Raw genomic sequence first — 14,779 nt, 5'->3', positions numbered from 1 at the left:
TGCCTCCCTGCCCGCCTCCCCCAAATGGTACCGCCCGGCCACGCCTCCTCAGAGCTGTTACCATTCCAAGCCCGTCAGTAGCACGCCCTCACTCGCTCTCTTGCCCTCTCCCCCCCCCGCGAGAGCATTCAGAGTGGTACCGCCGGCCGCCGCACCTGTATCACCTGAGCCGTTAGCTCGCAGCAGACCCCCTCCCCCCCTGCTGCGTGCCGCCAAGTGGTTCCGCTCAGAGAATCGGGCGCCGCGCTACCACCCCCGCCGTCCGCATAATGGTCGCGCCCGCGCCCCACCCACCCGCTGTCAGCTGCCGAATAGCGCCGCCCGCCTCCCTAGCGAACCGAATCTGGGCGCTTGCCCACTCCCCGCCTCACACACACACAAGACACCCCTTCGCGGCCGCCAGAAGTAGATTCGTCCGCGGACAACACGTCGCCCCGCCCCGCCTGCCCACCTCCCTTCCAACCCTCCCCCCCGAGCTTCCTACTCGGTGGTTTGCTCCACCGCGGAACGAGCACCCCGCGCGCTCGGCTCCTGCGCAGAGGCGTCAAGATGGCGTCGGCCGGAGGAAGGGGGGCGGGCGGCGGAGCGGGATGTACCATTTGCTCTTGAGTCGGGGGGAGAAAAGTGCTGTGAGGATAGTTAAAGTCAAGGCACGCGGGGATTCCCCTTGTGGAGGGGAGAAAAAATATCAATCTGAGACAGGTTGAAGGGAGATTCGTGCAGCGGAACCATAAAGATTTCCTCCACATCCCTTTCTTGTAGTATTAGTACGCTCCGGTAAAGAGAAAGTGACGTACAGATGGGAGGGTCCACGCCTCTCCGTTTTACGACCAATCAGCGGAGAGGCGCCTAGAATTATGAATGGGGGAATTGCGATGGTACGTCAGGGACGTGGTGTTTTTGCAGACAGCGCCGCCTGTGTCTGGAGTGAATCTCGCAATTATTGTAGAGGCATGTCTCCCTTTTCACTCATAGCTGTCACGCCTTCAGTAGCTCCTCCACCCCATTTGCCAACCCAGAGAGAAAAAAGTGCCACCTGTGTATTGGTAAATTTCAGCCCTTATTTCTTTTCTTCTCAATTAAGCGTTGTCTCGCCAACTACCCAGCTTCCAGCCCATTTTGGGCTGGCGGGGAATCATTCATTAATAATAATAATAATAATAATAATAATAATAATAATAATAATAATTTTATTATTTATACCCCACCCTGGTTGGGTTTCCCCAGCCACTCTGGGCGGCTTACAGCACATAAAAAATTGTAAAACATTAAACATTAAAAACTTCCCAAAACAGGGTTGCCTTCAGATGTCTTCTAAAAGTCAGATAGAGTCATACCCCGGGTTGCGGACGTTCGAGTTAAGAACGCCTGCAACCCGGAAGCGTTTCCAGAGCGCACGTGACCCCTGAATGCGCAGAAGCGCTCAAATCGCGCTACTTCCGGGTTTTTTCGTGTTAAGCATGCCCATGTTACATAGCGCGATCCGGAACAGATTGCGTGCGTTAACACAAGGTACCACTGTAGTTGTTTATTTCCTTGACATCTCACGGGAGGGCATTCCACAGGGCAGGCACCACTACCGAGAAGGCCCTTTGCCTGGTTCCCTGTAACCTCACAGTGAGGGAACTGCCAGAAGCCCTCGGAGCTGGACCTCAGTGTCCGGGTTGAACGATGTGGGTGGAGACATACTTTCAGGTATACTGGGCCGAGGCTGTTTAGGGCTTTCAAGGTCAGTACCTATACTGAAAGAAGCCTAAAGAAAAAAGGTGACTCCTCCCAGGTAAACCTCATCCTCCCATACAAAACTGAAATCAATCAATCAATCTAGTCCAACCCCATGCAACACAGGAATCTTAGCCAAATCATCCATGGCAGATGGCCACCCAACCTCTGCTTAAAAACTTCCAAGGAAGGAGAGTCTACAACCATTCCACTGTCGAACAGCTCTCACTGTCAGGAAGTTCTTTCTGATGCTTAGTCGGAATCTCCTTTCTTGTAACTTGAAGCCACTGGTTCGAGTCCTACCCTCCAGAGCAGGAGAAAACAAGCTTGTTCCCTCTTCCATGGGACAGCGCTTGAGATATTTGAAGATGACTACCATATCATATTCATAAGCTGGTCCACTTTATTTCTAGTTTCACAAAGTAAAGAGCAGTTTGGAAGAGACAAAGGCCTAAAAATAATTGGGCTGAGGTGGGAGTAGACAGTGGTAATAATTATTCAAAGAGGGTGCGGTAGCTAAGAAGAAGGAAGCAAAGAAGTAGATGCTTAAGAATCAGGATCCTGAGGGAAAGGAGAAGGAGAGAGTCTGAAGATCAGAAACAAGAAGCTAAGAAAAGAAGAGGAAACAGAGAAATCTCATACAGGGCTATGGGCCAGAAGGGATTCCAAGTTAACTTTGGAGACAGTTGCCAAAATACTAACATTCACTCCTGTGAATTATACAATCATTGTACTGTTGATTTTCTTAAGGGGGCCCTTTTCACCATTAAAAATGTAAGTACACAGCCAAAAACAGCCAAGTAGTTTCTGCCATCTCCCTTCAAGCAGAAGGGAAAATTTTGTGCCATAAACAATGATAAGTAGATAGTAATATATATATATATCTCATATTTAGTAGAATTTTTCTGGCACAACAGTTAACACATCTTTACAAATACAGAATAATTTGAAAGGGTAAAAAACCAGGAAGTGTGAGTAGTCTTCCTTCTAAACTGTGCCTTGAGTTGAGGAGCTGGCTGCAGGGCACAGACAGGCACACGCAGGAAGTGCTGCTCCATCATCATCTCATATAGCTCTTTGCACCTTTCCCAGAATTGTTTTTAAAGCCCTGTGGGTGGGGATGGTCACTGTCCTTGTAAGCAGAGTGTTTTGGGAACATACTTGACAGCCCTCTTTTCACTCTAAAAGGGCCCGTTCCCAAAGCCAGTTGCTACAAAACAGGGATTTGTGTGCTTCCTGCACCCCTGCAATTGCTGCACATTCTTCTCCAGTTCCACATGAAACACAACAGTATTTTAAATGACCTGTGAATGCGAACTGCTTATTAAGATAAATCACCACAAAAAACGTTGCAACAGCTGCTTAAGAGAAACAACATCTATTATTCCAGCTGGATTTTATACAAAGATCAGCATTTACACATCACAGACTACACCAAGACGGCTGTCCCATTTGGTCAGGTGTTACTTTTTGTCTATTCTTCAGAAAGCTAAGCTTGACCCCTTCAGAAAGTGCATCTGTCTCCACTAAAACGCTTTAAGTAAAATAAAGCCTCGTTTTAGGAAATAAAGCCTCGTTTTAGGAAAGGCACCCCTGTCGCTACGGTATTAGCTACCCGGCACAAAATCTTATTTAAAAGTTGTTTTAAAAAACGGCCTGGATAGAACACCATAGTCTTGGGGGTGGGGGAGAATAACTCAACAAAACAGAAACAGAAGCCAAAGGGAAACTATAATCCCCAGCATTCTCCACTTGCCTCACTACATTTTGGATGGGTCCGGTGCCCAATAATATCAAGTTATTTAAGAAACCGAAAAGGAATTATGATCACCCAATAAAATACATGTGGTTTTGGCAGCTGTGCTCCTTATAAGAAGCGATGACATAATCAGAGGCAAAAGGACCATCTCTTCTTTCTTTCTGTTCCATTCACTGTGGATGCAAATCTCCTCTACCCTAACTGTTATAGCTCTATGGAGCTTTAAGGCAGGGCCTGTCATCAAAAAGGCTTGCCAGGAGTACATCAAACTCTTCCAAAAGTTGGGACCGGACCCCCACAGGCCTTTACGGTATACCAGTTTGGAAAAACGGCCCTTATAGCAAAGCATCAAAGGGAACGTCCTGCTCAGGATGTCCAGGTACAAGCCCTCTCACACAGTGAGAGGACGGCTGGCCTGAGCTGTGGAGTTTATACGAAGGTTTCCCTATCTGGTCCAGTGGCCCGGCGAAGGAAGACGGAAGCAAGTCTCATCGCTGCATGAAGTTTTTTTCCAGGGCTGCCGCTGTCCTTTGGATGGAGTGAATGTTCCTCTTGACCCTGTCTTCAAGGGAAGAGGTTGATGCGCTCTCAAGCTTTATGTGGCTGCAGGAAAATCAAGAGAGAAAGAAACGTGACGAGTTGGGAAAAGGAGCCTCCTGCCTTGTACCCCAAGATTCCCACCAAAAGGAAATTTAGGCAGGAAGGAAAGAGGTGGAAACGGGCTCAGAAGAGGCAAGGCCTCTTCTTAAAACCACATACCAACTTCATATGGTATACTTCCTGAGCCACGCGCAACCCTTACTTTAGTTTTGGAACTGAAGGTTCCAAAAGGAACGCGTGAAGGTGTTTAAATCAGACCACTGGTCTATGTAAAAAAAAAAAAAAAAGTAAGGTAAAGGACCCCTGGATGGTTAAGTCCAATCAAAGGCAACTATGGGGTGGCAGCGCTCATCTCGCTTTCAGGCCGAGGGAGCCAGCGTTTGTCCACAGACAGCTTTCCGGGTCATGTGGCCAGCAGGACTAAACTGCTTCTGGCGCAACGGGACACCGTGACATAACCCAGAGCAGCGCACGGAAACGCCATTTACCTTCCCGCCGCAGCGGCACCTATTTATCCACTTGCACTTGTGTGCTTTCAAACTGCTAGGTTGGCAGGAGCTGGGACAGAGCAACGGGAGCTCACCCCGTCACGGGGATTCGAACTGCCGACCTTTTGATTGGCAAGCCCGAAAGGCTCAGTGGCTTAGACCATAGCGCCACCCGCATCCATGTAGCCCAGTGACGTCTAATCTTTTTGGCAGTGGTTCTCCCAGCCATCACTCAATCCTTTTAACTTGAGATGCCCAGGGACTGAACCCAAAGCACATGCTCAGCTATAGCTCCCCCCGCCCCCAGTTTCAGAGGAAAGGAGGAAACTTACTGTATGAACTTCCCATTGCCATTGTCAAGTTTATCCCGTGTGAGCTCTCGCTCCTCTTCTTTTCTGTGCCTGTTCACGTTCTTCGCTCTCTCCTCTTCCCGCCACTTGGCATTGTCCATCATTTCTCGACGTTTTCTCTCCAGCTCTTCCGCAGAGAGTTTTCTCCTAAGGCAGGTCAAATGCAGTTTCAGTCCCGCCCAGCCTCCAGCGCTAGAGCTACAGCAGAATGTTGTAATTTTGATCCGTGTTATTGGTTCTGAACACTGTTTGGTCTTTTCTTTGGGGGGGGGGTGAGCCAAGGAGAACATGGGTTGATGGGCGGTCATACAAATGGGGTAAATGAAAAGACCTGGGTTCAAATCAAATCCCTGCTTGACTAGGGAACTCTGAGCAAATGGGTTTTTCTTAGCTACAGCAAACTGCCTCTGGCTACTTGCAGTGTGTCAAGCTCATTTAGAGCACATAGGCAATCTTGAATGTGCTCGGAAATGAAAAGGAAACCAGGGCAGAGCATGGCATGGGGGCATTAAGGGAGCTAGATTTCACACCCACATCAGGATTCTTCTGGTTTTAACCAGGTCTACTGATTACATTGGACCACCTAGGGCACAGAACTGAAGTCTAAAACCTGCTTATTAAAAAACAACAACCCTAAGAGCAGCTTCCTAGGCTTCAGCACCCAGGAAGGTGGACTTGAATTAGACACCAAGGGTGCAGGACTTTGAATATCATTGCCTTGCTTTGCCAATCCATTTTGAAGCCTGCTGCATGCAGGATGCAGCCTTCTAGAGCAATTTCCCTTTCTTCAGAATGTACCCCCTGGCGCTGTGCCCACTTAAAACATACCTTGAGGTCTGTGGTCTTCTATAGACTTCTTGCTTCGGCGAAGGACTCCTGCCTCCCGTTTTTGCCTTCTGTTCCTTGATGTTGTGGCTGCAATTCAGTAAGATCCTTTTTTTAATTTCCGCCACGAAAATAACCATTTGGTCCCAACGAGTCTTGGACCTATTTCATTCTCCTGCCCCTTTCCAATCTTGTACTATTATTATTATTATTATTATTATTGATTGAATTTGTACACCACCCTTCATCAAGATTACAGGGCAGGTCACCAGATAAAAATACAAAATGAGAACACAAAATACGTAATAAAAAAATGAACAAACCAATATCCCCCCTCCCACAAAAAGGCCACAGAATGTTAATCAGCCCAAGAAGTGGCAATAAACTTTTTCTGCCTGGCGCCTAAAGATATATAATGAAGGCACCTGGCAAGTCTCCCTGGGGAGAGCATTCTACAAACAGGGAGCCATGGCAAAAACGGCCCCTCCTTCTGCCGCCAATCTCTGGACCTCTCGCGGAGGAGACACGCAAAGAAGGGTCTCGGGTGATGAACACAGTGTGCGTGAGACACGCTGGAGATGGGATTATTTCCCTTCAAGTACGCTCAGACCCCATCCTGCTTTCTAATGACATTGCACCACAAGCAAATGATTCTAAGCCAGAAATAGCCTGGCTTCCATAGCACTGTCAATAGGCACCCAGCAACAGAAAAGAGAAGCAGCTGCCCCACTCTCCTTGCTTACTGTTTACTGTGTCTAGGTGACCTTGACCTCCTGTGGCTGCTCAGCTCTGCCTGGTAAGCGTTCTTCTTGCCAGACGTCCTCTCTGGCGACAGGCCTCGGCTCTTTGACCCGGAACTCTGTTGGACCTTGTGGCCAAATGTGCTCTCGCGGCCGGCGTTTTGGATCTGAAATTGGAGAAAGGTGCGACTGGTGATGGAGGCAACCATGCTTGCCAGCCGTGGTCTTCACCCCTTCCATTCTCCTCACTGTATTTTTATTTTTTTATTGAATAGTTTTGATTTACAAAAGAAGAAAAACAGAAGAAATATCTCAGTCCAACCGTTGACCAATACAATTTAAAAAATAAAGTTACATACAATAATATTTTGTTTTGATTTCACAATCTTACATAGGGTAAAGAATGAACTAAGTTAATGAATGAAAAAGAGAAAAAGAGGAAAAAAAGATTCTATTCTATTTATTCTTCTAATTCACATTTTACTTCTAATTCCTCCGATCTGACTTCCTGTCAAATCCCTCTGCATCCACTTTTCTTGATTTTGAATGGTTACAGCACAATAAACCCTCATATACGTACTCTCCCAATACATTCTTAGAAAATTATGCCTCTATATTCATTCCCCCATCTTCCCCCCCCCTTCCTTTATCCCTCAAATGCTGGCACGGAAACAAAACTATTGTTGTATTTTAACACCTATCTCCTATAAACATCCACCTATCTCCTATAAACATCCACATATCTCCTATAAACATCCCATTTCCCCCATGAATTTTTGCTTAGCATTTCCTCTGCTCACTGTAAATGCTACCCCAGTGGGGAAGTCTTAAGGGTAGACAGCTTGGGCATACCTGCAAGCCATACCCGGGTATTTTGGGATGAAGAGGCTCCGAGGAAGAGCGGTCCGTTTTCTCCCGTGACCTAAAGCGAAAGACAAAAGCAAAATTTATGCCACCCTCTTTGTCAGCCTGGTTATTACTGAACCTGTACAGGTGGTCTGATAGCTACAGAGTCTTCAGATATTACACGGCACCTAATTCTGAATGCCTAACCTGTAGACACCAAGCCTGGTCAAGGAACCCAGGCTAACAGATAGACAAGGGGAAGGAAAACAAGGCAAGTCTGGCAGCAGGAAGGTACAGAGCAGGATCTTGCTAGAGATCCAATGAGTTGCCTGAGGCAGGAAAAAGATGTACAAGTGCATAGGCCAGGGGTAGGCTACCTAAGGCCCAAATGCGGCCCAATCGCCTTCTCAATCCAGCCGGCGGACGGTCCAGGAATCAGCGTGTTTTTACATGAGTAGAATGCGTCCTTTTATTTAAAATGCACCTCTGGGTTATTTGTGGGGCCTGCCTGGTGTTTTTACTTAAGTAGAATGTGTCCTTTTATTTAAAATGCACCTCTGGGTTATTTGTGGGGCCTGCCTGGTGTTTTTACATGAGTAGAATGTGTCCTTTTATTTAAAATGTACCTCTGGGTTATTTGTGGGGCCTGCCTGGTGTTTTTACTTATGTAGAATGTGTGCTTTTATTTAAAATGCACCTCTGGGTTATTCGTAGGGCCTGCCTTATGTTTTTACTTGAGTAGAATGTGTCCTTTTATTTAAAATGCACCTCTGGATTATTTGTGGTGCCTGCCTGGAGCTTTTACATGAGTAGAATGTGTCCTTTTATTTAAAATGCACCTCTGGGTTATTTGTGGGGCATAGCAATTTGTGTCCCCCCCCCCAAAAAAATATAGTCCGGCCCATTATATGGTCTGAGGGACGGTGGACCGGCCCACGGCTGAAAAAGGTTGCTGACCCCTGACGTAGGCTTATAAAGGAGGCATCTCCCCCCCCCCCAGGACATTTCTGAAGGGAGAAAGAAAACTGTTCTGCCTGCCCTCACTTTAGCAGATACTGAATATCCACTGCTTACTGCAGAGTAAGTTCAAGTCCTATCTCTGCAGCTGTGGGCAAATCACTCTCTCCTTAGCCTCCTTTATCGACATCGAAAGGAGTGACAGAGCCCTACCTCACATGGCCAACCCAACCAAAAGTGGAAAACACATTGCTAACTGAAGAACAGGAAATGAGTGTTGAACAGGGCCGCACTGCGCAAAAAACGTACTTGGCTTTCGCCTGTTCGTCTTCGCTGCTGCTGGGGCTGTGGTGCCTGTGTTTCTTGTGCTTCTTTTTCTTATCTTTCTTCTTCTTTTTCTTCTTCTTCTCCAAACTGCTTTGCAACTGGGGGTGGGGGAAGGAGAAAGATGCCAGCTCCGTGTCAAAGGACATACGTGATTTATAATGCAGTTCTACCCCTTGAAGTAGTGTGAGGACAAAGACTTCTGCTCACCACCTCTCTTTGTTCTATTCTGCATTACATAAAGTCAGAATAATTACCTCCTGATAATATACGGGTGAAAATTGCTGCTCCAACCGTAATCAAGCATTGGAAAGGGGGGGCGGGGGGGGAGTCACCCTTCCCTGTACCAGTCTTTAAACCACCTTGGTTGTGAGCACACAATTAAAATATGAAGGTTATGTTTTATATCAGTACCAATATAATGCCAGGATCCACACCTTCACACCCAAACATTTCAAGCCTTGGAATTACAGTCGTACCTCGGGTTACATATGCTCCAGGTTGCGTACTTTTCGGGTTACGAACTCCGCTAACCCGGAAGCGCAACCCGACACGTGTGCAATTTGCGCGTGCGCAGAGCGTTTTTTGCACAGAACGAATTGTTCGGGTTACGTCCTTTTCGGGTTACGTACTGTAATCCGGAACGGATTAAGTACGTAACCCGGGGTACCACTGTAAAATGCTATTTCCCCCCCACCCCAAAAACAAGAGGACATTTTGAATGTTAATAATAATAATAATAATAATAATAATAATTTTTGTACCCCGCCCATCTGGCTGGGTCTCCCCAGCCACTCTGGGCGGCTTCCAACAAATATTAAAATACGTTAAAATATCACAGATTAAAAACTTCCCTAAACAGGGCTGCCTTCAGGTATTTTCTACATAACGCTATAAGGATTTGTTACAGAAAATAGCACAATTCCATGCATGTCCCATGGAATATCAGCTAAGGGTATATAGAATCGCAGCCTTAACATACCAGCTCTTTGATCTTCTTCATTTTTACAGGGTTGTTCAGAACTTCACGCTTCTTCTCTTCCTCCCTCTTCCTAAATAACAACAACATTAAAAACCAGGGGCAGGGGCAGAGAGAGATTTCAAGGTTATGATGATATTTCCCCATGCACAGCACTGTTATCCCAACACTGCAATGAAACCTAACTGCAGGGTTCGCATCACTGCAAGTTTCTGCAATGTAACGCAACGTTTCAGCTTTACATTTTTCTTACATCTCTGTCTTACTACTGATCTTTTAAAGCCACTTTGGGGAGTCTTTTTAGTGAGGTAAAATACACTTTAAATAGATAAATACATATTAAAGTGGGGAACTGGTGACGCTAATGAAAACAATGTCATCCTCTCACTGCACTAAAAAGGCCTTGACTCCCCTTGTACTTTACAAAACATACAGAGCACCAACTGGTTCCATATAAAGTGAAAGATTTTTGCTACCTTATCATGAACAGCGGGTCTTCTCGGATCTTGCTGGCCATATCCAAGGCAGAGTTGGCACCTGCGGGGGCAAAGATAGAGCCTGGCAGAAGGCCGGTCTCAGAAGAACAGCCTGTTTCCTTGTCCTCCATGGTCTCAAAGACGTATTTGTCAACTGGGCGACCCATGAGGTATTCATCTCTGTTCACCATGCCTCCTGGCCCTTGGTACATCCACTCCAGCTTCTCATCTTTTTTCCTAATTCATTTGCGGGAAAAGGACATTAAACATATTTTTCAGACCAAGGCAGGAGACAAAGTGGGTGGAAGCTGAGAGAAAAGTAGAAGGTGTCTCCTCTACAACAGAAGCATTTCTCAAACTGTTATAAGGAAGAGTTAACCAAGGAAACGATTGAGTAGCCGACGGAAGGTGAAGCAGATCTGGGGTCACTTTCTAAAATACGTTTTTGTGCCTGTGCTTTGTATAGAAATAGCGCAAGTTAGAAACAGAAATAAAGACACAGGCACACATATATACACAAGTCAGTGTTAGAAATTAGCCAGGCAAGTGTGCGTGTGGGCTTCGTCGTTGAGATAACGGGACGCAGTTATATCCTCTCAGAGCCCCCAGTAAAATTTTCCCAGTCGGTTACAGTTATATGCGGGTTCTCTCTTTTTCTTACAGGAAACCATATGGTACCTGCTTTAGGAGGGATTTGCGTGAGGAAGATTATAAGGGCTTGTCCACTGATGCTAAATCAGTATTTATGCACTTAGCTACCTTCAGTTTTTGACTCCAGCCCCAGAGTGCACATGACACTGGCCACAATCCACCCATATCCTGAAATTTCTTGAGTAATAATGCTGTTTGGTGCTTTCCCCCTCGAACAGCCTTCCCATTTGGTTTGAAAACACTTGAGGTGAGGTGTGTACATTTGAGGAAACAGATGCACATGCGCAGATGACATTTGGTGCAAGTAAACAAATCCAGTAATACACATCAGGTGTGAAGGCACCCCCATCCCCCTCAATGGTGCGTATATCAACATAAAAAACAAAAAACAACACCCCCCCCAAAAAAAGAAATTAGCCAGGCACCATTTTGCTACTGGCACTGGTCCAATTGCAACCCAGGTTTGCTATTTTTTTCAGCTGGGACTCACCGGAACTCAGTTCCGGCACCTCTCAGGTGGACGCCATTCCCATTTTAAGAGGACGAGGAAGGCACTCTTAGTGAGTTCTGGCACCTCTTTTTCTAGAAAAATAGCACCGTTGTGACCACATGGAGATCTCTGGATGCCAGGCTGGTAACTGACATTTCCATCTGGCTGGCCCTTCCAGCTTTCTTAAGCAGGCATGCAGGAAAGCTTATTTACTGCATTTACACCCCACCTTTTTCTCCAAGGAGTACATGGTTCACCCCCCCCCCCCCCGTTAATCCCTAAAATGACCTTGTGAGGTAGGTTAAGATGCTGGGACTGGCCCAAGGTCACCCAGAAAGCTTCACGACTGAGTAGGGATTTGAACCCCAATCTTCCATGAACTGGTCCAACACTCTAACCACTACACCACACTGTCTTCCTAGAGTACTTCTGTTATGGGGCTGCTATATAAGAAAAGTGGGTAAATAGATATGGGGAAAGCAAAATGTCACTTAGAGAGGGATCTGGAATATTTTCCTTGAGGCTTGAATTTGTTTTATTCTGGATTGCTTTATTTGACGTTTCAATGTGTTGTAAACCACTTTGAGTTTTTTAAAAAATATATTAGGCAGTATAGAAATGAAATGAATAGAAATAATAAGCATAACAGAGGTCGGGGGAAGGTGCCTAGCTTATATATCCGAGTTTCTGACCCTGAACAAGTATAATTTCACTCCAAGCTTTCCCCAAAGAACCTGAGAAACTGTCATCCTATGAGGCTGTTTCTACTAACTGATTCATATTCCTGTGGCATTTCAGTCACCCGTGTAGCTGCTTGGAGAAGCAATCCTAAGCACCTGCTCAATTTAAGCCCTAAATATGCCTGTCGGCCAAGGAAATCCTGCCCAACATACTTGACAGCCCCCACGTCCTCCGCATAGCGCTGCATTTCCTCCCGCGCTCGTTCTTCATGTAGCTCCCGCTGCAGCTCCTCGATTTTCTTCCGTTCGGCTTCATGCTTCTGTTCTGCCTTCCAAACTTTCTCCACATTGCGCAGGGTTTGTGGGTGCCAGCTTTTCTTGAGGTTCTGCGAACAAGAATGAGCCCCTTGAATTGAGGTGCACAACAGGTGATCAGGTTTCCCTTGCAAATGGTGTACCAAAAGAAGCAAACGCTGCCGGGAACAATAAGGGGAAAGAAAGCATTGAAGCGAAGATTTCTCCCGATTCCCGAGTGGCAGGAATGACCCTTGCTCAAATAAGTTCACTATCGTTTTAAATATTCTGTTGGGAGCCACTCAAAGTGGCTGGGGAGGCTTGGCCAGATGGGCGGGGAATAAGTATTATTATTATTATTATTATTATTATTATTATTATTATTATTTACACTGACTGGCAGCTGGTCTCTAGGGTTCCTGACAGGAGGCATTCCCAGCTCTAGCTGGAGCTGCCAGGGCTTACACACACACACACACACACACAACAAAAAATCTAAAAAAAAAATAAGAAACTGAATATTGATAGAATTAAAACGAGAGAGTTTTAATTCCATCAATATTCAATTTTGTTTTAATGATTGCTTTCTCTTTTAGCAGTTCTTGTTTTTATCTGCAAGCTGCTTTGACTTCTGTCAGGGAAAAAGCAGGGGCACAGTATTAATAAATATATAATAACAACAACCAACCTGGCATAACTCAGTTGGTACAGGAGATTCTTCATCTCAAGAGTCATGGGTTAATGCCAGAATTGGGTAAAAGATTCCTGCCCTGCATGGGGTTAGACTAGATGACCCTCATGTTCCCTTCGAACTCTACAATTCTATGATCCTATTATTCTAACCTGGGCAATTCTAAAAGCCAGGCAGACCACCACCATCGTTTCGTTTCTATGCCACCTTTCCATAGTTAGAAACATGCTTCAAGGCAACTTACAACAGTAAGAATGTTACTTGCCCAAAAATGGAAAGAAGAAAAAGTCCCAGTGAAAGAAGAATGGATACAAAAACTTGTGGAATACGCAGCAATGCATAACTTATTGGGAAAATAAGAAATCAAGATAACAAACTTTTTATAAAAGAATGGAAATAGTTTATCTGTAAACAGATAAGAACATTGGCAGGATTATTGAAATAACCTGCAGTTTTATGTGTATATATTTAAAGTAGATGAGTAAATTTGGATAAATGAGTAAATATATTTTTAAGTAAATGAGTTAATTTGGATATGCAGAAGATATTAAAAATAAGGAACTGCAGAAAAAGGTGGAAGTAATAATAACAATAATTTATTATTTATAACCCGCCCATCTAGCTGGGTTTTCCCCAGCCACTCTGGGTGGCTCCCAACATAATATTAAAAATATGATAAAACATCAAACATTAAAAATTCCCTAAACAGGGCTGCCTTCAGATGTCTTCTAAAAGTCAGATTGTTGTTTTATTTCCTTGAAATCTGATGGGAAGGCGTTCCACAGGGCGGGTGCCCTGTAACCTCACTTATCGCAGTGAGGGAACCGCCAGAAGGCCCTTGGAGCTGGACCTCAGTTTCCAGACTCAATGAGCGGGGTGGAGACACTCCTTCAGGTCTAGTGGGCCGAGGCCGTTTAGGGCTTTAAAGGTCAGCACCAACACTTTGAATTGTGCTCGGAAATGTACTGGGAGCCAATGTAGGTCTTTCAGGACCAGTGTTATATGGTCTTGGCGGCCACTCCCAGTCACCAGTCTGGCTGCTGCATTCTGGATTAGTTGTAGTTTCTGGGTCACCTTCAAAGGTAGCCCCACGTAGAGCGCACTGCAGTTGTCCAAGCGGGAGATAACCAGATAACATGCACCACTCTGGCATCAAGTCAAGTTTTGAAATGTTAAAATGATTATAAAATTATTTAAATGTATAAAATGGAAAATCATAAATAAAATACATAATAATAATAGCAACTTACAACATGAAAAGATTTAGATAACTACACACAAGACAAAAGCAGGTGCTCCACCGTTTATCTGTGACCCAGTGTGAACGCCTAGCGTCTTACAATAACATCCCACCTCCCTTCAAAGCTGGGTATCCCGTGTGTCGTTCCCCCCGTATCTGAGCGTTGGCCTCCAGGGCCTTCGCAGGTGCTTTGCATCATAGATTCAGAACTGTAGAGTTAGAAGGGGTCCCGGGGTCATCTAGTCCGACCCCTGGGGAAAAAACCCCACAACACTTCAGTGGTACCTCTGGGGCTCGAACCTCCCACACCACCCTTCATTATCAACAGCTCACAGCTTTTTTGGAGGGGAAGAACTACCCCCCCAATATCCTCCCCCCTCCGTGCCCCCCTCTTCTCCCCCCCCCGGTCCTTACCAGGTCGCCTCCCCCCATGTTGACCGCGGAGTAGGCCGCACCGTCCGGCTGCTTCTTCGCCGCTTTCCCCTTCCGGTCCCCTCTCCAGCCGTCGCGGCGTGATGACGTCGCCCAACTATTTCCCCCACCCCACCCCACCCCGCCTCCAGGAAATAGAACCTGCGCTTTCGGCCGCAAGGTGGCGCTAAGGACACACGCGCCTATACAGAGGCGCGCGATTCTTGCATTGGGCTAGATGACCTCGGGTGTCCCT

General features: G+C 46.0%; 1 protein-coding gene across 1 annotated transcript; it reads right to left on the bottom strand.

Annotated features, from left to right (window-relative positions):
- Positions 1-3,815: 3,815 nt before the first annotated feature.
- On the bottom strand, positions 3,816-14,627 carry CWC25 (CWC25 spliceosome associated protein homolog). The gene is made up of 10 exons (XM_033169944.1): positions 14,527-14,627; positions 12,101-12,273; positions 10,067-10,303; positions 9,594-9,663; positions 8,597-8,712; positions 7,337-7,406; positions 6,488-6,651; positions 5,748-5,834; positions 4,902-5,066; positions 3,816-4,084 (listed from the first exon to the last, which is right to left on the bottom strand). Exons 1-10 carry the CDS (start codon positions 14,542-14,544, stop codon positions 3,970-3,972), a joined length of 1,215 nt encoding a protein of 404 aa, XP_033025835.1. The 5' UTR covers positions 14,545-14,627; the 3' UTR covers positions 3,816-3,969.
- Positions 14,628-14,779: the final 152 nt, after the last annotated feature.

The sequence above is a fragment of the Lacerta agilis genome, chromosome 14 (assembly GCF_009819535.1).
Source record: "Lacerta agilis isolate rLacAgi1 chromosome 14, rLacAgi1.pri, whole genome shotgun sequence".
Lineage (NCBI taxonomy): Eukaryota > Metazoa > Chordata > Lepidosauria > Squamata > Lacertidae > Lacerta > Lacerta agilis.
The sequence above is the reverse complement of the archived record's forward strand: the minus strand, read 5'-3'. Positions and strand labels throughout refer to the sequence as shown.